Consider the following 25,289-nt stretch of genomic DNA (forward strand, 5'->3'; position numbering starts at 1 on the left):
TCTGTCTCTCTCTCTTAACTGAAACAGCGTCGCGCCTGGCCAGAGCGCTGGATGTTGTTGTTGCGACTGTAGGAAGGATGAAAAGGAAAGTGCACGGGCCTGCCTACTGGCTCGGGCTGTGCCACACTCGCTGCCACGTGCAGACAGAAGAGTTGAAAGATGTGAGAAGATAGACTGAAAGAGAGAGAGAGAAAACTTTATTTACAGAGGAATTCGGGGCACGCCCCAGGGTCCCCGCACGACCCCACTGCACTCAAGTGTTTATGTTCCGAAGGTCCATAACACTGGCAGCACGGCCGGTGGCGATGGTCTGCACGGCCGGGTCCTCCGAGCGCAGCAGGGTCTCCCAGTCCTCCCAGGTCTTGAGGTTCTCTAGGTCCCGCGGGGGAGGGTCCGCCGGGCAGAGGGAAAGGATGTGGAGGGAAGAAGCGAAGGGTTCTGGGCATAGGACAGATGCGGAAGTGGGAAAGGATGGATGATAGTTTGCTAGGTTAAGGGGTGAGGGGAGAGTGTGTGTCTGTAGTCTGCGCCAGAGTGTTGCGTGTTTGTTATCTAGGGAGGGGTGGGGCGGGGGGTAGAGCTGGCGTAAGGCTCTGTGCGCCTGGGTCAGCTCACTGAATGAATGCATGCGCTCCGGCCCACACCACGGGGTGTGGTACACGGCCGCAGTCGTACACAACACAAACACAGTCAACGGGCTCACTTTCAAAGCCTACAGCGCAACACACGCGGAGGAGATTGCCATTGCTCTTGCTCTCACTACTCCCAAGTCGAAACACATCATCACCGACTCGCGAGGGGCCTGTCGGAACTACGAGTTGGGCTGGGCTCCCCCGCTTGCCTGGCGCATACTGGAATATAGCTGTCGATCTGAAGATCCAACTCCACGCAACCTGATTTGGGCCCCCGGTCACCAGGGACTCCAGGGAAACGAACAGGCCGATCAGGCCGCCCGCGCACTCTCTCCCCGGGCTATCTCCCTGTCCTTGGAATTGTACTCCCAATCAGACAATCTGGCCATTACATTCAAACAAATCACCGATTACTACAAGGAGGAGCACCGGCGCTACCCGGCCCCTTGTAAGGGTCTGGATCGCGCTGACGAGCGCCTCCTCATCAAAATTCTTACCAACACTGTACTGTGCCCGGCGGTGCTTAAACATTTCAATCCATCCTTTGATGGCGCGTGCCAGTTCTGTGGGGAGGTGGCTGACACCTTCCACATGGTTTGGGCGTGTCAGTCAAACCCATCTATCCCCCCCAACCCCAACCCCACCAGAGAGGACTGGGAGGCGGCCCTGCTCGGCTGTCAGGACCTAAAGACCCAAAAGGCCTTGGTTCACCGGACGCGGGCGGCGTTGCTTGCCAATGGGGCCCCGGAATAGGGGCTCCACCTAGTATTGTTAGGGGAAAGGGCCAATAGGGCCTACCCCAATCACCTCTCTGTAAATATTTATTGCATTATAAATGTTTTTCACCACCACCACCACCACCACCACCTTCGTGAATCCCCGATCAGAGGCCACCTGAGCCCGGTTTAAAGAACCTCGGGCTAAAAGGTTGGCGGCCTCGTTTCCGGGATTCCCGGAGTGCGCGGGCACCCATATCAGCTCCACTTGGCGGGGCGGGGGGGCATCGGGCGAGTCCAGTATGCCAAAAGCAGGGACATGGACTCGGCCTCGAGCAAAATTTAGAATCGCAGTTTTAGAATCGCTTAAAATGTACCGGGCTTCCGTGCGGGTTATAGCAAGGGCAATGGCGGCTTCCTCTGCAGCCTCTGGGGACGTGTCTGGAGAGAGAGGTAGTGTGAGGAGGGCGGATAAAGAGGAGTCCACCACAGCTGCTGTCGCTTCATCACCCGTGCAGGCAGCGTCCACCCACACGGCGTCCGGCTGGGGGCCGTACGCTCGATGAAGTGCCTTCGCACGGGCTCTGCGGCGCTGCGCGTCGCAACAACCGCGTGCGCCGAAGCGACGGCGCCGGCTGTAACAGATACCCCATGCTCAAATCCCACACCCTAGCACACCCGCTGGTTGCGACGAGGAAGCATTGTGCACTTAAATTGGTAAATTGGTTTTTGAGGAAAGGAAATGGCGCAGTATCTGTCTCACATATCTCGGCGGACACCTGAACCGCGCCGTAAGGGAAGGGAGGAAGGTGGGATTGGAAGAGGAAAGAGAGAAAGAGGGGCCGTAGTGGAGGTCTGCGGAATAATTTCGACCACCTGGGTATCTTTAACGTGCACTGACATCGCACAGCACACGGGCGCCTCTTGCGTTTCGCCTCCATCGAAACGCGGCCGCACTTACAAACAGAAATTTGGAGCACGCTTAAGCTTCGCCTTTGAGAAGCTTCTTGCAGCGCTGCCAGGCAGTCCACGGGAACGCCATGCGCGACGCCTTGCCCGTTGGACAAATCGAAAATTGGCTTTTGTTGCGGAAGCAACACTACGCTAGGTGTGAGCGATTTTGCGGAGCCCCGGAAAGCCCCAACTGCGCATGCGCGAGGAGCGAGTGTGAGTCAGTTACTGCTCATTTCCTTTCCTCAAATACAATTTTCATTTTCTTCATTACGGCCCCTCTTTCTTCACTCCCACTTCCTCCCTTCCTGTACGGTGCGGTTCGGGTTTCCACCGAGATGACAGAGAATTACTGCGCCATTTCCTTTCCTCAAAAAACGTTGCGTTCAAAGGGCAAGGCAACGCGCCGAACGGGTGGCGGCGTTCCGTGGACTCCCTGGCAGCGCTGCAACATGCTGTCGCGTTCCACTCCTAAAGGCGAAGGTTAAGCGTCATTAATTAGCAGTTAATTAGTGTTTAGCCATTAATCAGTGATTAGCCATTAATTGGTAATTTCTCATTACTTGGTAATTAGTACTTAATTGTGTGTGACGTCTCCGCTGGTGACGTCACCAGTGCCACCGAGGGAGCCAAAGTGATGCGGAAAATGGTTTCGCCTCTACGTACTTCACACCGTCAAAGTGGCTCCTAAGATGCCGCCGCCACTACGACTGCCGCGCCATTGCTTCCGCGAAATTCTAGAGGATGTCAGTGCACGTTAAGGAACCCCAGGTGGTCGAAATTTCCGGAGTCCTTCACTACGGCGTCCCTCAAAGCCTGAGTCGCTTTGGGACGTTAAATCCCATAAACCAACCAACCAGCTTCCGCAACTCTACTCGGGATGGCCATTGGTCAAACCACAGCCAATATTTTTGAGGAAAGGAAATGACGCAAAGCCTCACTTGGTGGAAACCCGAACTACGCATGACAATTTTTTTAGGGAGCCCCATATAATAGGTCGACGGTTCAAATTGCTGCCGCGAACTCGGCTCTAATTTAACTAATAAGTTTATGCTGCATGAAACGTTGAATCTTATGACACTATCCGGAACATTCTGTGGCAATCTTTACGCAGCCCCCGATTATTTCCGACATGCGGTGCCGACTACTACTACTTCGCCGACGGCTTTTCGACCGAACGAACTGTATACGCTGTCGCGTAGGAACAATTACTGAAGCGAAAGGTGTCCACCGATATGTGAGGCGGGTACCGAGCTATTTTCTTTCCTCAAAAAGCATTTTTCAGTTTTCGATTTCCTCCTCCGTATACTTTCTTCTAACTGTCTCCTCACCTCCTTCAGTTCATTTTTAACTGCCCGCTGTCCTTAATTTCCACTGCCCCAGCTCAAGTGCTTCCAGCAGCGATAGCAGATGCCGGGGCTAGCAAAAATCTTTTCCTTCCATTTACTAGGTAAATTGGTTTTTGAGGAAAGGAAATGGCGCAGTATCTCTCTCACATATCTCGACGGACACCTGAACCGCACCGTAAGATAAGGGAGGAAGGTAGGTGTGAAAGAAGAAAGAGAGAAAGAGGTGCTGTAGTGGAGGCCTCCGGAATAATTTCAACCACCTGGGGATCTGGGGGGTGACCACCTGGGGACGTTAAACTCCAATAAACAAAACCTTACTTCGCTTTCGAAGCTCAAGGCCATTTGAAGGTGAAAACTGGGCGTACGGCGATGGCTGCTCTAGGTAGCGTATTGAAGCTTTCCCTTCAATATTTTCGACCACCTGGTTGAATAGAAGAAAGAGGTGCCATAGTGGAGGTCTCCGGAATAATTTCGACCACCTGGGGATCTTTAACATGAGCTGACGGAGAGGGGCATCGGTTACAACCGACATCGTCGATTCGGCGGACGCGGTTGCTGCGACATCTTTCAACTCTCCTCTCTCTGCACGTGGCAGCGATTGTGGCGCAGCTCGAGCCAGTGGGCATGCTTAACAGAGATTTGGCTCCTATAATTAGGTTCAAGCCACGTTGAACTCCAGCCACTTTTTGTTTCTTCGTAGTCTGCATTGCGCTATGCATGTTTGGTCTATTTTATTGCGAAAGCAATACTACGCCAAGTGTCGCCTCTTCGCGGTACCGCAGCCTACCCTTCACGGTCGGTGGTCGGTCATGTGACTACTGACGTCATACCAGAGCGAGAGAAGGGCACCAAGTCGGCTCTTCGGCGCGCAGTAGCTAGAACTTCGCGGACGGTCGACCACCTGTGACCGAAAAAGGGCGCGTCTAGCTAATACGGCGTCTTCGTTCACTCCCATTTTCTCCCTTCCCTTAGGCGAGGTTCGGGTGTCCACCGAGATATGCGAGAGAGATACATTTCCTTCCCTCAAAAACCAATTTACCGTCGAGCAAGGCGTAGAGCCGAATGGGCGATGGCGTTCTGTGGACTCCCGTGCAGCGTTGCAAGACGCTGTCGCGTTCCACTCTTAGAGGCGAAGCTTAAAGGGTCAGTCTACTGAATTTTATCGACCATATTTTCTTTGCGGCAACCGATAGCTTTTTACTCAAATTACCGTTTAGCCAGCTGTGGTGCCGAGGAGTGCGGTAGAACATTTTAAAATAGAATTTATTAATGTGGGAGCACATCTGTATGTAATGGTAGTCTCATCTGGCAACCATCTGGATTTCCGCCGAGCGGCAACAAACATGGCGGCGCCCGTAGAAGCCGGACCTCTCGCTTCGGACTGAATTCTCGTTGTTGCTGCCTTTTTCAGTGCGTTCACTGGCCATAAATGGGGCGCCTGTCTTTCGCTTCGTCTCATCTCGCCTATAAGAAAACATATAAGAGATAAATTTGTTTTATTTTAATAATTAGAGTGACGATTCTGCCGCTCCTAGGCTTAAGTGGAGAGTCGGTTTGTTTACAGCAATGGTTCCCGTCCTGACGACCATATGGCGCCACTATAGGCTCAGTTTATTTTTGCGTCTCTGCTAGCATACGCTGAACTAAAAGTGGGAATGTGCCTGCTTTTTGCGTACGTGTAACTATAAATATTCATGTGATTTACAGAAAAAGCGAGCGGTACGCCTTCTACAGTTTACTAGAACAAAACGTGCGTTTCTCTGACATTGGGGCATACAAATGGTACGTAATATATTCACTTATGCTTCTACAAAAAAAAGACTACCACTTTCTTGAACAAAATGAACGTTTGGGGTCGCCACCATGCTTTTTTACGCGACTTTTAACGCCGAAATCAAATATAAATTCCTGCCTAAACCGGGCGCAGACCCCTCGTTATTGATGTTATAGGGTGCCAACTACCAGAATATGCCATTATTTATACACTCATCTCGGTGAGTAGACTGACCCTTTAACACGACGGCTCAACTTGCGGACACTCTGTGCGACAGATATCTCTGTCGTACGGAGGACCCGCCTGGGCCTTAGTACATCTACTCTGGCAGGCCTAATGAAACACTTGATGCCCCTTTTGAGTTGCACGACCTTAAGGCGACCTTAGCAAAAATGCGCCGGGGTACGGCTCTGGGACGGGATCACATAACAGTGAACCTGTTGGCGAACCTACGAGACTCAGCCTACCTCCATTTATTAGAATACATCGACCAGATCTGGCACGGGCGTCCACTCCCTCCCGAGTGGAAAACGTCACTCGTGACGTTTATCCCTAAAACAGGTAAGGCCGTGAATACGGACAACCTGAGGTCCATATCACTGACCTCATGTGCGGGCATCTTTGCAGTCACCATGTTCGGGTTTCGCCCCCACATGTCTGCACAGGATGTCCTTCTCCAGCTGCACAGGGATGTAATACGACCCACAACTATGCAACACAATGACAAAGCCATCCTCGCCCTTGATCTGAAAGGGGCTTTCGACAATGTTAAACTCGGTAGCGGCAGCATCCTGGCCAACTTGAGTTCTACCGATTGTGGAGCTAGGGCCTACGCGTATGTAAGAGATTTCTTGACTAATCGCCAGGCCTTTCTTCGGATCGAGGGCGAGGAATACGGCCCTTACATGATGGGAACACGGGGTACCCCTCAGAGAGCGGTGTTATCACCGCTCCTGTTCAACATAGCTATGATGCACCTCCCAAGCCAACTGGCCCGGGTGGAAGGCATTCAACACGCGTTATATGCAGATGACATTACAATTTGGACCACTGAGGGGAGCCTTGGTGGTGGTGGTGAAAAACTTTAATCAAAGAGAGCTTGAGGGTAAAAAAAAACCCCTGCTGCATGGTCGGTATCCTTAGTCCGGGACACCGCACGACGAGGCCCCGTCCCGCGCCCGCTTGACGCAGTGGAGCCCTTTGGGACTCCACTGTGGAGCAGTTGAGGAGGGCAGTCTCCCATGCCTCTCGGGTGGGGGTGGGGGAGGGGGGAGGGGGGAAGGTGAGGATTCTGAGTACATGCCCACACCATGTGAAAGATATCGCAGATCTCTCCACAGTGCGGGCAGCGCCCATCTGTGTTCGGATCGAAGTGTTTTGCTATGGCAGGACAGAGAAGGGTTCCTGTCTGCAGGCGCCGCAGAGTTCGCTCCTCTGCCTTACTCAGCCCCTTGGCAGGTGCCGGGTAGAGACGGTGGCTGTCGCAATAATGAATTAGGATTTCGCGGAACCGCAGAAGCGGTTTATGAGCTTCTGAGCCATGAGAGCTAGGATGAGGAGCCCGGTGTGTGAGCGCTCGGGCGGCCGCATCAGCGGCCTCATTGCCTCGTAGACCCTGGTGGCCAGGAGCCCAGATCACTTTTGTGCGAGTTGGATCGGCGAGAGCGCGTCTTAGAATTTGCGAGGCAAGAGGTGATATTTCGCCTGCAAGTTAATGTTCACAGGCCCGGCGAGAGTCTGTGATAACCGTTTTCGATTTTGGATCGGCGGCAGCGAGAGCTATTGCAACTTCCTCCGCTCGTGTTGAATTTGGGGCCCGAAAAGATAGCCCATCGACATTCATTCCACGGTGGACTACGGCAGCCGTGAAGAATCCCGCGGGCGACGGCTCTGTGATGTCCACGTAATAGACGCCCTCTTTATAGCCATATTGCCTCTCAAGCGTGCGAACCCGCGCTTGTCGTCTGCCTTCATGTGAAGCCATGTCCATGTTACGCGGGAGCGGAGCGTCCAATAGCATGTGGCGCCACAGCACCGGGATGTTCTCCGTCCCCTCTGGTATGCATGTGTGTTGGATGTGCAAGCGGTTTAACAGGTGGCGCCCAGGCACCGTCTGCGATAGCCGCGTATATCCTTCAGCAGGCCGCTTCCATAGTCGATGCGTATGCTATTGACTGTGGGCTCCAATGTGCTCCAGCGAAATCAGAGCTTCTGCATGTCAGAGCGAACCCAAAGGATAGGACAGCAATTCACATCTCTCTGTCAGGAGGTCCTGTTAGAGAAGTGGAGGAGCTCCGTATTCTGGGCCTTTTCATTCACTACAGACTCAGACCGGACGCCACCATTGTGAAACTCAAGCGAGTAGGCGAACACGTAGGGCGCATGATCCGCCGCGTTTCCAACAAGCGGGGCGGTCTGCGGGACAGGGACGCGCTTCGGCTCGTCTATGCCTGTGTGACTAGCCGGATCCTCTACGCCGTGCCATATCTCCGCACTACTAAGCAAGACGAGGCGCGAATAGACGCCATCATCCGCAAGGCAACTAAGCGAGCCCTGGATCTCCCGGTGGCTACCTCTAATACCAAACTCAAGGCATTGGGAGTGCTAAACTCCTACCAGGAGCTGCGGGAGGCCCACCTCGTGAACCAATACACGCGGCTCATGCAGACAGGCCCCTGGGCGCCGCCTGCTAAACCGCTTACACATCCAACACGACTGCACTCCAGAGGAGGCGGAGCGTATCCCAGTACTGTGGCGCCATATGCTCTGGGTCTCCCCGCTCCCCCGTAACATGGACACCGACATGCACGAAAACAGACGACAAGCGCGGGCTCGGGCTCTTGAGAGACAACACGGCTCCCGACCCGGTGTATATTATGTAGACGTAGCAGGGCCATCACCCACGGGATTTTACACGGCCGCTGTCGTTCACCAGGAAGTGCACGTTGGTGGACTCTCTTTTCGAGCCCCGAATTCAATGCGAGCCGAGGAAGTAGCGATAGCGCTTGCTGCCGCCCACGCCAATTCGAGAATCATCATTACGGACTCCCGAAAAGCATGTGATCATTACTTGGCAGGGGAGATCTCCCCCTTAGCTGCTTGCATTCTAAGACGGACTGCCACTGATCCAACACCGAAAAGAATCATTTGGGCTCCTGGCCATCAGGGCTTACGAGGTAATGAGGCCGCTGACGCGGCTGCCCGAGCGCTTATTCACCGGGCTCCTCATCCCAGCTCTTCTGGCTCGGAGACTAACCAGCCGCTGCTGCGATTCAGGGAAATAGTAACGCATTATAGCGACAACCACCGCCTTTTCCCGGCCCCTGCAAAGGGGCTGAGTAAGACGGAGGAGCGAACTTTAAGGCGCCTGCAGACAGGTACTCTACTCTGTCCTGCAATCATAAAACATTACGATCCTAACACGGATGGGCGATGCCCGCACTGTGGGGAGACCTGTGATATCTTCCACATGGTGTGGGCATGTACTCAAAATCCCCACCTCCCCCCTTCCCCTACCCCTTCCAGAGAGGCATGGGAGACTGCCCTCCTCAACTGCTCCTCGCTTGAGTCCCAAAGGGCTCTGGTGAAACGGGCGAAAGACGGGGCATTGTCATGCGGTGTCCCGGACTAGGGACGCCGACCATGTAGCGGGGCCACTCTGTGGCTCCCAAACTCTATTGCAGCAATTAAAAGTTTTCACCACCACCACCCATAAGCGAAACACATAGCGTTGCCAAGGGGATATCGCTTTCGCAATTAACTAGGCTTAACCAAAGCTAAGCCCCAGCAATTTTTTCCAAGAGGCGACGCCGGCGCGAAGCATTTCTAGGCTGTGTCGGTGGGGTTCGTGTCACCAAAAGATGTCCGCAGCAGTTGAGAGGTTCTCGGAAGAGGTAGCGACGAACGAGCGGTTGCAATCGAAAGAGGGCAATGTGAGGATGACGGCGCAAAAAGAATTATGTCGATAGGAGGATTAGTTATTTAATTAGAGCCAAAAATGCCCAAAAAGTGGCCAGAACTAGGGCAAAGTATGGCGCCAAATTTGAAAAACCGGAAGTGTAGGCAGTGGCGCCAAAATTTGAAAACCCAAAATGGGCACTGAGATAAAAGAAGGGAATAATCGGAGTTAATCGAAATCCAATGAATCAATTGAATAATTTTAACGCTACTTTTGCTAGCATAGAGCAACTGATGTCGAGACCGTTCCGCGCGTGTTTGTAGCAGTGCAAACTGCGTATGTTCTGATTTATTCCGGCACTGGCACTGGCGTAATTCTCTAAAAAGGTCTTGCACATAGTCAGAGCATTCTTCAGAACTTAGCAAAGCCGCTTGTAGTTTCTTTCACTCTACCCCCCTGCCCCAACCCATCCTTTCTGCGTTCAATCAGCCATTTCTCTCCTCCTTTTTTTTTCTGTTAAGTTTATCCTGCTACATTTACCTTACGCCCTCCACCTCCAGCTATCATTTCTGAGGAACCTTTGGCTTCCCCATTCCTCACCCCCCCCCCCCCCACTCCCCACACACATTTCGCTCTTTTTCTGAACTCGTCCACATTTCCTCTTTTTCCTTCAATTTCCTTTTCAGCTCGGGAGCACGATCGGGTGACTCATGACTCAAGCCTCGCTCCGCTGCGCGGCTCGAGCTCGTGCTGGCTTTTCAGACTCGGCGCCCACTCTGCTAAAAGCTGGTCACGTTAAAAGGCACTGACAAGGTTTCCCATTTTGGTGCAGCCACCCTCGTTTTAGCATCTGACCGGACCAACTCCGACCAAACTCCTGCATCACACTGGAAAGCTACATGTCAAGTAAATGCCTTGACTACCTTGCACCAGCTCAGCTTCTACCGACCATAAACTAATCCTAATGCTCACTGGAGCTCCATACTCAATCGACAACCGTATGCAAACCAGTCTCCTCAGCGGACACCCTCAGAAGCAACCGTCACCAAGTCGCTAAGCCCTCAACACGACCGAATACGCCAGGCGAGGACCATGACCCCGCAGAAAGTAATGTCAACCAATGCTCTTCATGTTCCTCCACGGGTAGACCCGTGAGCGCCGATATGGACACTTACAGTAGGTTCCCTGAGCATGACGATGAGTGAACAACGGTGAAGCTCAAAGGAGTTTGGAAGCTCGGCCTCCCACACAAACTCATATAGTCATCATCAGACCAGGATAGGGTCTTCGTCTTGCTAACCACCTGGACGATATTGTGACGGAAGCCAATGCGAGAGCTCAACTCACGAGTCATGAAGTGCGAGGCGTTACCCTGAGTGTAGAAAGGGAGGAAAATTTAAGAATTGGCGGCGACAAAGCTTGCTTCCATTACCAAATTAGTTCTTAGTGGAAAAGAACACCATGTCAAAGCATACATTGCCACCCCCATCAACTCGTGTACAGAGATGATCCGCGGAATAGCACCGGACACGCCCTCGGAAATGCTCATGAAACATCTGCGATCGTTTGAAGCCAGGATCTCAGCCACCAGAATGATGGGAAGCTCAAGAACAGCAATCATTAGTTTCACAGGAAGCATTGTCCCTATGGAAGTGGTGTAAGAACAAGCACTATTCCAATGTGAACCCCATCGTCTAGAAGCCCAGTTCTCCTACAGATGCTTTCTCTACGGGCACCGTCAAGACGACTGCCCAACCAAAACTCTGAGATGTCGTAACTGCTCAAAACAACCTGAACAAGCTGACATGGATCACATCTTCCTACTCTGCTTTCACTGTAGAGGGGAATACCACTCCAATGACACAGAATACCCCGTGAAACTGAAAAAGGACTGACGTGTCTCGAGAGAAACTTTCTATAGGTACATAAAGCTTTGTAAAATACCCCAGGGGGAAGAATGGAGAACTCTGCAGGAATTAATTCTGCACGATACCCTGGAAATCCGAGAAACGAGATGACAAATAGTTCAACGTACGAAACCTGGAACCCTCCCATTTCTCGACGAAGCACAGAGAAGCGTACCGGGCCACTGCAGCAGCCATTGTTGCTTGGACCCATCCCAGTACCTCGACTTCAAGCAACTAGAGCCACCAAATACGTAGGTATGCCTGTCACTCCTTTACACGCATCTATATTGAGCCTATCCATTATCCATTACCCCGTCCCGAGCAGAAGAGGGCCGTCTACCGTGTGCGCAGCAATCACGTCATCCGTGGCGCTCGCGCCGCTGCGATGCCGGTGCCCTCCGTTGTTAGTTAAAGTAACTAACATGGCTAAAGAGGGTGCACTGCGGGGAAGCCAACCTCAGGGGACGAGGTCCCCCCTTCACCAATGAGCGTACGTTATACCGACATCATACCTCTAACTGGAAGGTGCAAACAAGTTTACATGGGCACGTGTACAGCCGGCATTGTACCCTGCATGGACTTAACAAATAATGCGTTGAAGCTCTGTGCGGTTTAAGTGTTTAGCCTTCTGTATCTCATAATTTGCGCTTCTGTAATGGAGCTCTTCGTGGCTACACTTTCGTAAAGGCCAAAGGCAAAAAACTCCCATGGGCAATGCAATGTCAGTGCATGTTGTAGAACTGCAGGCACTCAAGTTGATCTAAAGCCTTTCGCCATAGTGTTGTTCAATGTCCACGTAGATTTTAATTCGACAACGTTGGAGCGGACGTTCGGAGGAAGAGCTGTGCCGCGTTGTCACACCAATTCAGGATTAGTCGAGAAGGTTGGCACGTCTCATGTTCAGTTGTGGAATAAAAATGATCAAAACTGCAGTTCGTTTGCAACTATGAAGTCGTAGCATCACTGAAATGTCATTATGACATGTGAGGAAGTTAAGTAAATTAATGGCGCCCAAAAATTGATCGGGAAACTTAGGAATCGAACCCGTCACCCTTGGGTTGCGAGTCAGACACGCTACTCCTAGGCCACTGTGGCACGTTCGTTGTACTTAAAGGCATACCTTTTGTGTCTTGTGGTGTATCACATGGTCTGGTATGCATACTGATGTATGCTGACGGTTGTGCATAATTAGAAAAAGGTACTAATTAAAATTGCAAATAACCATTAGCGCAGTCGCATCATACCTTTAAGGTGCAGCTTAAGTGTCTCTTTAATTTCTGGAACATTTAGCCTCACATGACATACCCGATTTTGTTAGTCCATTGAGTACACCTTGCATAATATGCAAGTAGTATACCCGAGTAGTACAACTTGCATAATACATCGGTTGAAATACGCACACACAAGCATTATGAGATATGTGGTATAACACAGGTCCACAAAGAATGGTGAGTCCCTCATCACCCTGTCCTTGAACATATTTCAGATGAAATGCTTTCAAATGCGACAGCTTAGCCCTCTTGGGAAGGAAACGACATTTCTGGATCAAGAGACTATAGACTGGAGGCTACAAACACAAAAAACTTGATTAAGAAAGTCGACAACATTCACTTGCCTGTCAAGATATCGCTTTGCATGTGCCGGCTGAGTGTGCTTGTTGTGCTGTCATCGATGAAGCAGCCAAAATGGCACCATGTATGCTAAGAAGGAACACGGGTCATTGCCTAGCTGGCTGTAGAACCCTCGTTCTGTGAGCCCATAGCGCAGATAAGAACGAATTGATTTTACTACCCTAGGCGTGACACGGGTGCATTCTTGTTTTCATGATACACTTGCTTTCTCGATACTGACATCTTTATTTCCGCATTACACACCTAACATTTTCATTCCTTTCCGCAGGTAGTCACGTGGCGCTGGGACTCAGTGGCCAAGATTTGCAACTTCTTCAGTGTGACCAACCTCTCCTTACGTTACGAAGAGTTCTCGTTCCCATTCCATTGCCTCTTGGAAGACATGTTCACAAAGCTGCATCTGAAACACCTGTCGCTCAATGGCATCTCAGGCATCAGTTCATTCACCATCGAAAAGACACTGGCCAGGCATTGAGAGCCTGTCGCTTTTCAACTGCTCCATCGTGGTTGAGGAACCTGAACTTTCGCCAGCCTCCTTGGGGAGCTTGTTGAGTCTCCGACTCTGGCATGGAAAAAGCGGCGAACAGTTCCACAAGCGAGCGATGGATGCACTTTTAAGGGCAACGATGCAGCTCAACGTTCCTTCCCGGTGAAGTGGCTAAAGTGGTATAATGAGTCTCTCAGACGACTGTGACAGCCACTAGAAAGTAAAAAGTGCTCTGCTTCGAAAATACCGGCTGCCTGCTGAATCATTTCGACAGCAATTCCGGCAGGGAAAGAAAGATGGGGAATCGAATACGGACTTTGCACATAGACTAAAAATTAACTTGAAGGAGTGGCTTTAAGTACGCCGAATTGTACAACAATCACGACAAGGTGCTGGAATGTGTTGCATTAGAGGAATACTACGTGATTTCTGAAGATCTGAGGACATATGGCTGCAAGACAAGCTCACGGAATCCTATAAGGTGCACAGCTTGCTCACAATCAGGTGGGCAAGTTGTGATGATGATTGCTACCAGGTTAAGAGTCTTAGGTTGCCCACAAGCCTTAGACAGGGCACGGCACAGCTCACAGAAGCGTACACTACATTTGCAGAAATCTTCAAAGCAAGGCAGTGTACAGAGACAGGTGAGGAAAGAGAGGCTTTTCGAAGAAGGTCTTTGCTATCGCGCAAGGATCACTGAAGAGAGGATTTTGAATTGAAAGGAGCAGATCGCGAAATGAAGGTTTGATTTTATGCGGTTTGAAATCCCAAAGCAACTAAGACTATGAGGGATGCCACAGTGAAGGGCTCCGGATGATTTCGACCACCTGGGGTTCTTAAACGTGCACTGACATCGCACAGTACACGGGCCTCTAGCATTTCGCCTCCACTGAAATGCGACTGCTGTGGCCAGGATTGAGCCTGTGTCTTTTGGGCCAGCAGCTGAGCACCATAACCACTGAGCCACCGCGGCGCGGCCAATGAAAGGAAGGCAGGCTACCAAGGCCTATCGAGTCACTGAAAGAAAGGGCCGATGTAACTCGCGCGTTTGAAGCGGTAAGATCCATAGACTGCTATAATTGCAACAAGCAGGGCTACATATCTCTCTTAAGGGCAACTGCAGCACTTTTTTTAGAATTTCGCAATATTCAAGGATTCAAATCTATATAGGCTGTAGGTAAAGCATGCCACGTGTTTTTGCACTAGCACTTAAAATAGTGACGTAATTAACGATTGAATTTTGCGCTTCTCCTCAATGCACAGGAGGAGTGCAGGGAAACTCAGCGTGACGTCACAGAGGGTATGATTTCAAATTACCGCTGTTGTCAGCCACACCCTGCCCTGACGCTTTAGACGCTGCCAAACAACTCTCAGCACAGTTCGCCTTCGGTGGCGTTGGTTTTTTTTCCTTCAAAGCAGGCGTTTGTGCGTTGGAAATGTACAGTCTTTGTCAAAAGTTTAGAGCCCAGAGGGTTCACTTCCAAGCTTTATATTGGGACTCCAGGAGAATTCATGGAAGTCCTACCTATTGCAGGAAGCAGTACCAGTAATCTTCTCATGTCCAAGAAATTTGGAGTGCTAGAGATCCATTAAGAACGACACAGTGTGGCTCAAAAGAAAACCCCCTGGGCTCCAAACTTTTGACAAAGGCTGTACCTATATCTTCGATGACGTCATCACGCGCCCGGCCCCCACTTGGCGTTGTGCGTTGCGGAGAAGCTTGAAGGGCACCGGATTTTAATCGGCGATTGCTTCACTATTTCAAGCGCTAGCCCAAAAAGACTTTGCATGCTTTACCTGAAAGTTTCACACATTCGACCCTCTTAAGCTCATTGATTACTAAAACCTATGCAGTTTCCCTTTACCTGCAAGCAGAAGAGCTCTGTTTGCGATTATACGAGGGTCGACGAGAACATGAAACTGACCATATATGCAGGAAGTATTGATAAACATGAAATCTAATTAAGGCACTGCGTGATTCAGCCGCTACCACGGATATTGTTCATACTTCCTCTGTTTTCCCTTGGGACTACACTGTCAACTGCGCCTGGATTAGGCAAGACACTGAGGACTAAAGGGTGCGTTTACCTACCACGAAGGTAACTGAAGGAGCCTTTGGCAGCCTATGCATGGAAGCAGGACTGAGTACGAAATGAAAGACTAAATTTGTCTTAAGGGGTGAGCTTGGTCTTGAAAAAAAAAAATTTATCAATGAAGTCACAGTAAAGAAATCTTCAGGGGATATGAATTTTTGTATGCCGATTCTAAATATGTCATTTAATTTCATGTAAAACAATTACTTGAGAACTTTTGTAATTTTTATACATGCATTTTGTAAAGAGCTTCGAAAAAAATTTCTCACGGGTAACTTGCGGAAATGTATGCCATTGAGTTCTCTTGACGCTAAGGAATGCAATAAGGGTAAAACTGTCTTCCTGCCTATCATAGAGCTTAAGTTATAAGGTTTTGAAGTTGTCACTTCAGAAATGATAACAAAAGTGTGTATTCCTGTATCTGAAGTGACAGCTTCAGCACCCTATAACTCAAGTTCTATGATAGCAAGGATAATTTTACCCTTATTGCATTCCTTGGTATCAAGAGAACCCAATGGCATACATTTCAGCGAGTTTCCCGCAGCAAATTTTCTTCAAAACTCTTAGCAAAATACTTGCATAAAAATTGCATAAGTGCTCAAGAAATTGTTTTACATGAAATTAAATGGCATCTAGAACCAGCGCACATAAATACATGTGCCCTGAAAATTTCATAACTATGACTAGATTAATAAAAATTTCTTTTCAAGACCAGGCTCCCCCTTAACTTTTCTCGGATAAATCCTACTGTCTAGAGACAAGCCCGTTGTGTCGTATGACGGTGCGGGCAGGGCACTTTTTTCTTATTCCTTTTTTTTTAAGCCCAAACTAATATCTGTCTAGAGACAAGGTCGCTCCTTCGCCACAGGTTTAGCTTGTATGGCACTTACACACTCCCTATGCGTTTGCTTCGCTGCTACGCAGGCTTTCTGGTGGGTGGTTTTGGTTTCTAGTACACTTTCCGCGCCCACCCTTAAGCAGCCTCGATCCGCTCAGGTTGCTGAAGTGGTCTCACACATGCACACACGAACGCACGCACGCACGCACAACCATGGCTTTCCTGCCTTAAAGTGGGCTATACTGCAAACGCAATAAAAATCTTTCGTGCCTGATACCTGTTCCTATCAAATTCAGTGTCAGTATCAGGCGGTAGTAGTAACAAAGCTGAATATGTCCAATTCAACAATGTAGAAATATTAAATGAACTAAAAATCAAAAGTGCTGATGAGGTAAAAAAGAGAGATAAAGCGAAATTTTGAAAAAAGATGCCCGTGCTTGTGATATGCAATCTTGGCACTGACGAAAAATTGATTTCGACATAGCAGTGTAAACAAAAACATGGCACACGAAAGCCCTCTGTACCATGCACGGCTGCTTCGCATAAATACTGTGCACAAAAAGTCAGCCTAAATTGTTTCCATACAGGGTTCTTGGAAGATGCACAGTAATTAACAGTTTACTTTCAAGAACTACTCAGATGTAGTAAAATTTGAACCACCCTGTGGTTGATTACTAGCGTTGCACCTTTGAAGACTATAGACATCTAATTTCAGTGGTGTGCTTTCTTTTTTCAGATGATGCGTCAGACATCAGAATACATGAATCAGCACGACGTATTTGCCAACGACCGCTAAATAATTTATAACTGAATTTCTTCTCTCAAGTTGTTTTCGACTGAACTGAACAGAAGCTGTGACATGTAGTTGGTGTTGGTTGGTATTGGTTTGTTGGTGCAGTTGGTCGCTGGCAAATACCACAAGGTGATGCATTTATACTAATTTCTAACGCATCATCTGAATGAAGAAAACACAAATAAAAAATCTGATGTGTACACTCCTTTAAAAGACGTCGCACGGGGTGGTGTTGAAGATGTTAAATGCAGTAACTTTGTTCTTCGTTCAACAAATAGGTGTAAATTTTTTAGACGCGATTTCCGAGATTTCACTCATTGTCTTTTTGTTGAGCGCTCACAATCAAGGTTGCATATTTGTTATGACTTCGGGTAAATCTAAAATAACCTCCGCAATCACCATTTGAAAGTGAATGAAGATGTATATATCCCTTTCAGGCACCATTTTTTGTTTTGACTGAAATCAATTATTTTTTCACCTAAGCAGAATATTCAGGTCTCAAGAAAGGGAATCTGTTAGTTTTCAAACGTGAAAGAAGAGCAGGTAAGTTTTTACAATGATGTGGAGAATTCTGTACAAAATGTCAGATTTGTCAGAAATAATAACATCGAAATGTTCTCGTGTGTCAGGTAAACGCCCTAGGGATCGTGGAATAACTTTGTGTTTCAAAGATTCACATTCCGCTCGAAATTCAGCAAAAGCAATCGATGTTTTCACTCGGGGCAAAATCTTCCTGCACAAAAACGGCGGAGAAAGTGCTACCTAGCTCACTCTTATGTGAAATATCATTTGCTGCATTCGCTACATGGTACAAAAAAGCAACTTATTTGCAACAAGAAGGGTGCTCAATTTGACTGAAATAATGATATCACTGTTAAGTGCAACAGTTTCACAGAAAAAGCTGTAAGTTTGCCGCTTACACAATTGTGTACAAAGCGCCTGAAAGGAATATAGCCTCAGAGACCCGCAGTTCGAAGAAATATGTACAAACTTTAATACAAATATATAATAATCTTCATTTCTCGCTGCCCTCCACGTCTTCTTTCTGAGCGGAAAGTTACTGCCCACCGTGCGTCTTACTCTCGAGGTGCATGGTATGGCCGCTCTGCGAGAACCTCTTCCCGCTCTGAAAGTAGGCGAAGGAATTCGTAGCGATGTGCATCTTCACGTGCCTGCTGAAATGACGTCTGTAGGTAAACACCCTTCCACAGTCGGGACACACGTGCGGCGATGACGTGTGGCCGTCACCCGTCGTGTGCAGCTTGCGGTGACGAGCCAGATTGGACACATCAGCGAAGCGCTGGCCGCACTCGGTGCATTTGTGGCGCCTCTCCCCCGTGTGGATCACCATGTGCCGGTTGAGATTCTCCGACTGCGTGAAAGCTCTCTGGCAGAACTCGCACACGAAGGGTCGCTCGCCCGTGTGCGTCCTCTGGTGTCTGGTGACATTGGTCCTGCGTCGGACGTGGACAAAGGGAGAAGGCCAACGGTCACATCGGACACTAGCACCACCGCTGACAGCACACAGAACAATGACAAAAAATTTGCAGTCCCTCACGTTGTTGCAAGTATATGTAAGCTAGGCATACAGTAAGCATGGAGAATACCTAAGTAATCTGCAATTCGCTGATGACATTGCCTTGCTAAGTCACTCAGGACGTGAACTTCATAGCATGATCAATGAATTACACAGGCAGAGCAGAACGGTGGGGCTAAAAATTAACATGCAGAAAACCAAAGTAATATTCAACAGTCTAGCAAGAGAACAGCAGTTCGCAATTGGTAGCGAGGTGCTGGAAGTAGTAAGAGAATACGTCTATTTAGGGCAGGTAGTGACAGCTGATCCGGATCATGAGAGGGAAATAACTAGAAGAATAAGAATGGGGTGGAGTGCACATGGCACGTTCTCTCAGATCATGAATGGCAGTTTACCAATATCCCTCAAGAGAAAAGTATACAACAGGTGTATCTTACCGGTACTCACCTATGGGGCAGAAACGCGGATGCTAACAAAGGGGGTTCAGCTTAAGTTAAGGACAACGCAGCGAGCTATGGAAAGAAAAATGACAGGTGTATTGTTAAGAGCAGGCAGAATGGGTGAGGGAACGAGCTCGAGTTAATGACATCCTCGTCCAAATCAAGAGGAAGAAATGGGCTTGGGCAGGGCATGTAATGCGAAGGCAAGATAACCGCTGGTCCTTAAGGGTAACAGAGTGGATTCCAAGAGAAGGAAAGCGTAGCAGTTAGGTGGGTGGATGAGATTAAGAAATTTGCAGGAATACGGTGGCCGCAACTGGCGAAGGACAGGGTTAACTGAAGATACCTGGGAGAGGCCTTTGCCCTGCAGTGGGCGTAGTCACACTGATGATGATGATGATGATGATGACAGTAACCACAGAGAAAAGCTAAGCATAGAGCAAAACCAACTAGCCTGCTAGAGCGTCCTATTTCAGTATATTTCTTCTTTCCTGGGCTCTTCTCTACTTCTCAAAAACAAGGAACAAGTGACACTCTTCTATGTGAACCTGTAGTACAATGTTCTGGAACCCATAAGGTGTAGTATGTCGTTTCAGAACCCATAAGGGTTCCAAAACGTCTTACTACAGCCCAACTTGGTCAGTGACCGTAAATCTTACATTAAACACAACGTGATCACAGCTCAGGGCAATTCGAGCTTTCACAGAGCACTACGAAAAGAAGCCATGCACGAGCATCTAAAAACAATTCCTGCTAGGCTACTCCCAGAGTTAATCACCATTTAACTGAAAACTGCTGAAGTTACCATCAGTAACCTATATGCCACTTTTCACAAGTCCTTTTACAATGTCTTTGAGACTATTACAATAAATTAACAGCTTGCGGGCATAGCAAAATGCAAGCTTCGAATACCAACACCAAAAATTTTTAAACCTTCTTGAATAATAACTGTCTTTGAATAATGCACCATTAACAGTGTGCTCATTTCAAGCTGTGACACGTTTGTGGCTGAGGAGCACAAACAGCAGCAGAGTACTGATGTCCAGGATTGCTGGCCAAAGCATACAAACTCCAAAATGTGTGCACACACAAACCCTTTTACAAAAACCATTACACATTCCCAGTCTTCTACATCAACATTTATAGATGGGACCTTTTCCAGGATACAAAGTGTTCGCTGTGTCATATATTTCACAACTTAGCTCTACATTATCTTTTGTGCCAAAAAAGAATGTTATCTGGATGGTATTGAAAAAGCGTAGCTTGTTGGGCCAGTTGGTGCATGGTGTGTTAGAAACCAGCGGAAAGGACGTGTTCACAAGCAGAAGAAGTACACAGGACAATATTGGAAACACAACTGAAATATTCTTTACTTGGTGGATCGCCAACAACAGAACCGGGCTCACTTGTGCGAGAGCAAACAAAAACACTACCAAACCACCAAGAACAAAATTGATTGAGTGGCAACCTATATCCCATTCATGAACCTGTACTCTTTTGCCGTGAACCTGACAGAGCTGTCACTGACGCATTCAATTCCTAACCGCTTGATTTTTAAGGCTTCTAAGATTTCTCATTCAATCTGCATTTTACCGCGGCCGATGGTTCTGGCATTATAGAAAAGAGGGGTGCAGTCTTTGTAGTGGTTGCAATGTTTTGGCAGATTTGCTGTGTATGAGGCAGCACCGCACTTCACTGCAGCCAGGCAACACAGCAAATCTGCCAAGACATTGCAACCACTGCAAAGACTGCACCTCTTTGTTCCATAATGTCCGAATCATCGGCCGCGGTAAAACCCAGATTGAATGAGAAATGCTAGAAGCCTTCAAAATCAGGCAGTTAGGAACTGAATGCGTCAGCGACAGCTTTGTCAGATCCACGGCAAAAGAGTACAGGTTCATGAATGGGACATAGGTTGCCACATGCAATCTTCTGCCGCTCAATCAATTTTGTTCTTGGTGGTTTGATAGCGTTTGTGCTTGCTCTCGTGCATGTGCGCCCTGTTCTGTTGTTGGCGATTCACCAAGTAAAGAATATTTCAGTTGTGTTTCCAGCGTTGTCCTGTGTACTTCTCCTGCTTGTGAACATGTCCTTCCCACTGGTTTTCCACTTATATCTGGATGGACTCTGGCAGTCCTACCACATGCAAAGCCCACACATGCTGACCTGACACATAAGGACATCACACACGCGAATATTACACATGCAGACCTGACATATGCAGACTTGACACATGTGGGCCCAACATATGTGGACCCGACACATGCGGACCAAACAAATGTGAAGCTGATCTTGCAGTGGGTGCACTTACTGGGAGACCGCAAAGGGCGGTGAAGTACAGCTATTAATGTTGACCCACCACACTGGCTCGGTAGTTAAGGCGCTCGGCTACTGAGCTGGAGGGCTTTTAAGGTGAAAGCCTTTAATGCCTCATACCGTCATTAGCAGCCGTGTCGGCCGATGTGTCCGCGTTTCGGTTACGTGCCTTATATGGGCATATGCCAATCATTACTTAATCGATACGTAATCGATGGCATTAAAATGACTAATTTAGTAATAATAGTTAAGCAATTGGACTAATTAACCTTTCTAGTCAGGCCACATAAATAAATAAATAAAACCAAGTAGGAAATTGGTCAAGTTGGGGAATCGAACCGGGGTCTCCAGAGTGTGAGGCGAGCACACTAACCACTCCACCATGCCAGCTCGATGGTTTGGAATGAACAAAGGTGCCTCTAGTGAATACAGTGTCTTCGTTCACTCCCATCTTCCTCCCTTCCCGTTAGGGCGAGGTTCAGGTGTCCCCCGAGATATGGGAGACAGATACATTTCCTTTCCTCAAAAACCAATCTACCCAAGCAAGGCAAGGCGGGCGATGGCGTTCTGTGGACTCCCTGGCAGCTTTGCAAGATGCTGTCGTGTTCCACTCTTAGAGGCGACTTAACCACACATCAGTGACACAGGCAGCAACACCACGCTTAAGGCTTTCGCCTCACCGCACTTTAGGTCAGCAAAGTGCCCCCCTGAATTTAGTTCAACCAGAGCCGTGGTGGTGGTGTCTTGATGGAGGCAAAGAGCAAAAGGAGCTTGTGTGCCATGCATTGTCAGTGCAAGTTAAAGGAGCTCAGGTGGTGTAAGTTAAACCAGCGCCTTTCACTGAGGCATCTCTTATAGCCCATGTGTCGCTACAGCCCATGTGTCGCTCAACAATTTTTGGCTATCAATGTCACTTTTTCGTACTAGGGCCCGGCTTGTTGGAATGACACTCCATTCAGTTGTAACTGCACAAATTTTATCTTGTAGCTCCCATCTCTCATTCTAGAATTATCTATCTAGCTCCATAACCCATGTCCACTTTTCCATGCCCACGTTTAATTCGTCCACTTTTGGAGTATGGGTCAATAATCTGGAATCCTCATAAACAGTCCGATATCAGTAAGCTGGAATCCGTCCAAAGGAAAGCAGTACAGTTTATTTGCCGACGGTATGACAGAAATTTTTCACCTTCATCCACTCTTCCTGCCATAGGCCTTTCCCTCCTTTGTACCCGCCGCGACAATGAGTGTTTAAAATATTTTCATGGTATTGTTAATTCATCCCGCTTTGCTTCACTGTCTGAGTACTTGCATTTTTCAGCATCTTCATCTACAAGGAGCTACCACCCATTGAATGTAACACCCATTCACGCGCGCACTGATATGTTCAAATTTAGTTTTTTTCCTCGTGTTATCGAACGATGGAATTCTTTACCTGGTGATGTACGCTCCCTGGAACCAAACCTATTTTTCAATGTTGTTGCAAATCTGTGATTAGTCTGTTGCATTTCTGTTCTGTATTTTAATGGTGTTCAGTTCTGAATATGTTGTCGCTCTCTGCTTTTTTTTTTTCTTCTTTCTTCCTCCCACTCCTGCAATAGCCCCATCGGGGCTGCAGTATATGTAAATAAATAAATAAATAAATAAATAAATAAATAAAATGTAGTTGGAGGCGTGTCTAACGCACTGGCAACACCACAATGCACGCAATGCTCAGGTGCTGGCTTACTTGTCGTCACTGGAGAAGGGGCAGTAGGTGCAGCGGTGCCTTCCCGGTGGTCCCTGGGGGTGCTCGCGCTGCCGGTGCTTGTCCAGAGAGTCTTGCGTGAAGAACGACTGGCTGCATGCCTCGCAGGAGAAGATCAGGCCCAGGATCCCATTTTCAACCTCTGTCAGCAAGCAGAAAAGAGAGCACATCAACACCAGGGAATCAAATACTTTGCAGAGCTCACAGCACGACTTGGACATCACTAGCACAAGGCAAGATGCAAAGTCTAACAGGATGATGGCTAAGATGATGGCTAAGTCTAAGATGATGGCTGAGTGGGAGTCTCGCAACTCTCATGAAGAATGGAAAATTGGGAGAGTTTGTTTGTACATGGCATACCTACAACAGTCCAAAAGATGACAGACAAAGGAAAAAAAAGTTGTTTCATTTTCCTTTCATCCATCATCTTTTGCAGTGATGTGACTTCCATGGCCCCCTAAATCTCCCCATTGTCTGAGTGACCCTCCAAGGAAAGGTGACATGACTCTCTCATACAAGGTCAACGGCCGCATATACAACCACTAGAAAAGAGAGTAAAAAGCACTCTCAAAGGAGTCAACCACAAAGTTGAAGACCATGCCTGAAATATGAGGCAACAGAGACACCAAATAATACCCAAGGTGCATGTAACAATAATACTGCGCATTCCCAACCGTAAAAACAATCAATAGACTGGTAAACGAAACATCAGTTCTCAATATTCATGTCATACAGAAGGCAAACAAAATGGTAATCCCTCTAAGAAGGCAAAAAATTTTAGTTCACAATACTAATGCCATACAACAAGTTCAGCAAATAGTAATCACAGTTAACTGTTCAGACCAGTATAAATTAGAGAGCAAATAAGACCTATTGATACTCTATATGTAATCATGAGGAGGAAACAGGGTTGAACAGGATAGGTAATGCGATTAAACAGATTATGGCAGACAACGAAAAGGAAAGTGTATTGAACGGGGCAGTTGCAAGACAGTGCTAACTGAAGATCAGTGAAGTGGCTTTGTCCTGCAGTGGGCACCGATCAGCTTCTCCAGCTAATGTTGTCCCACACAGCAGTCGGATGACCTACAAAGTAAAGAGTAAATGTATAAACACACGTCACAGTGGACTCCACATCAAGTAATAAATAAAGCAAAGAAAACTGTCCCTAGGAACTCATATGCCAAAACACACTCGGGCAGTGCAGACTTTTTAAAACTTTTCAATTTTAGAACATACACTACCCAACCCTGAAACCTCTCAATATTCACCCTCATCAGCCTGACTACGCCCACTGCAGGGCAAAGGCCTCTCCCATGTCTCTCCAACTAACCCTGTCCTGTGCCAGCTATGGCCACCGCATTCCCGCAAACTTCTTAATCTCATCCTCCCACCTAACTTTCTGCCGCCTCCTGCTAAGCTTGCCTTCTCTAGGAATCCACTCCGTTATTCCTAAGGACCATCGGTTATCTTGCATGCATTGAAACTGTGCATCTGCTTGGGTGAACAGTCATTGACAAAGGATAGCAAGACGGTCAAAACAGAAAGTTTTAATAAACAGTGAGCAGTAATCAAAGCTAACAGAAACGTAACAAAGCTATCTGATACACAAAAGCTAACAGATAAAAGTCATGCAAATGCTTTCATTACAAAAAAATACAATTATGGTAAACACTTCCTATTTGAGCATAATGTCTGCTTCTTGTAGCATGTGAAAACCAAAAGAGAATATCTCCTGCAAATAGCAGGAAGCCTGAATAAACTTTCACAAAAAGACACCCGTTGACAAGGTGAGTAGATATCCATACACCCAGCAGATGTCTCCTCTTTGTGCTTATGTGAGCTTCTAGACTGCACAAGTCAGCTAAAGCACAACTTCATTTCTAAACGAAATTCTAGAAGAACAAATATTTTTTCATCACATTGTGAGTACACCTCAAAACTCGGGTCTGAAAAAGAAAATCCGGAACTAACAGTGCTGAATAAGACTATAAGGCAGAGAAAGAAATTGAGCAGAAGATAAAACAGGAGTAAACATGGGTGTTTGCTGAAGGAAGAATGTGTATTTCTCAAAATTACTTACCCCATTCATCACTCACTCGATTATGGTTGCGGGGTTAACATCACTGAACCTTTTTCTACATCACTTTAAATCATCAATGGGTGAAGTATAGTACTGCA

The 25,289-nt window shown here is 47.9% G+C and overlaps 1 protein-coding gene and 1 long non-coding RNA gene across 5 annotated transcripts in view; one reads left to right on the forward strand and one right to left on the reverse strand.

The window, feature by feature from the left end:
- Window positions 1-9,983: 9,983 nt before the first annotated feature.
- LOC149330687 (uncharacterized) lies at window positions 9,984-13,543 on the forward strand. Its single transcript, XR_016285713.1, has 2 exons — window positions 9,984-11,482; window positions 13,127-13,543. It is a non-coding gene; the product is annotated as an uncharacterized LOC149330687 (long non-coding RNA).
- A 4,496-nt stretch (window positions 13,544-18,039) lies between these two features.
- LOC149330688 (uncharacterized) overlaps window positions 18,040-25,289 on the reverse strand; it is a 100,731-nt gene continuing 93,481 nt past the window's right edge. For all 4 annotated transcript variants that reach the window (XM_089561330.1, XM_089561328.1, XM_089561331.1 and 1 more), the window contains exons 3-5: window positions 24,110-24,194; window positions 23,091-23,250; window positions 18,040-18,523 (exon numbers count right to left, since the gene is read on the reverse strand). In XM_089561330.1, the coding sequence (XP_089417456.1) occupies window positions 18,127-18,523; window positions 23,091-23,250; window positions 24,110-24,194 (642 nt within the window). In that variant the 3' untranslated portion in view covers window positions 18,040-18,126. The remainder of the gene's footprint in view (window positions 18,524-23,090; window positions 23,251-24,109; window positions 24,195-25,289) is intronic.

Source organism: Amblyomma mixtum, chromosome 9, assembly GCF_055824585.1.
Source record: "Amblyomma mixtum isolate Tamu chromosome 9, ASM5582458v1, whole genome shotgun sequence".
NCBI classification, from domain to species: Eukaryota; Metazoa; Arthropoda; class Arachnida; order Ixodida; family Ixodidae; genus Amblyomma; species Amblyomma mixtum.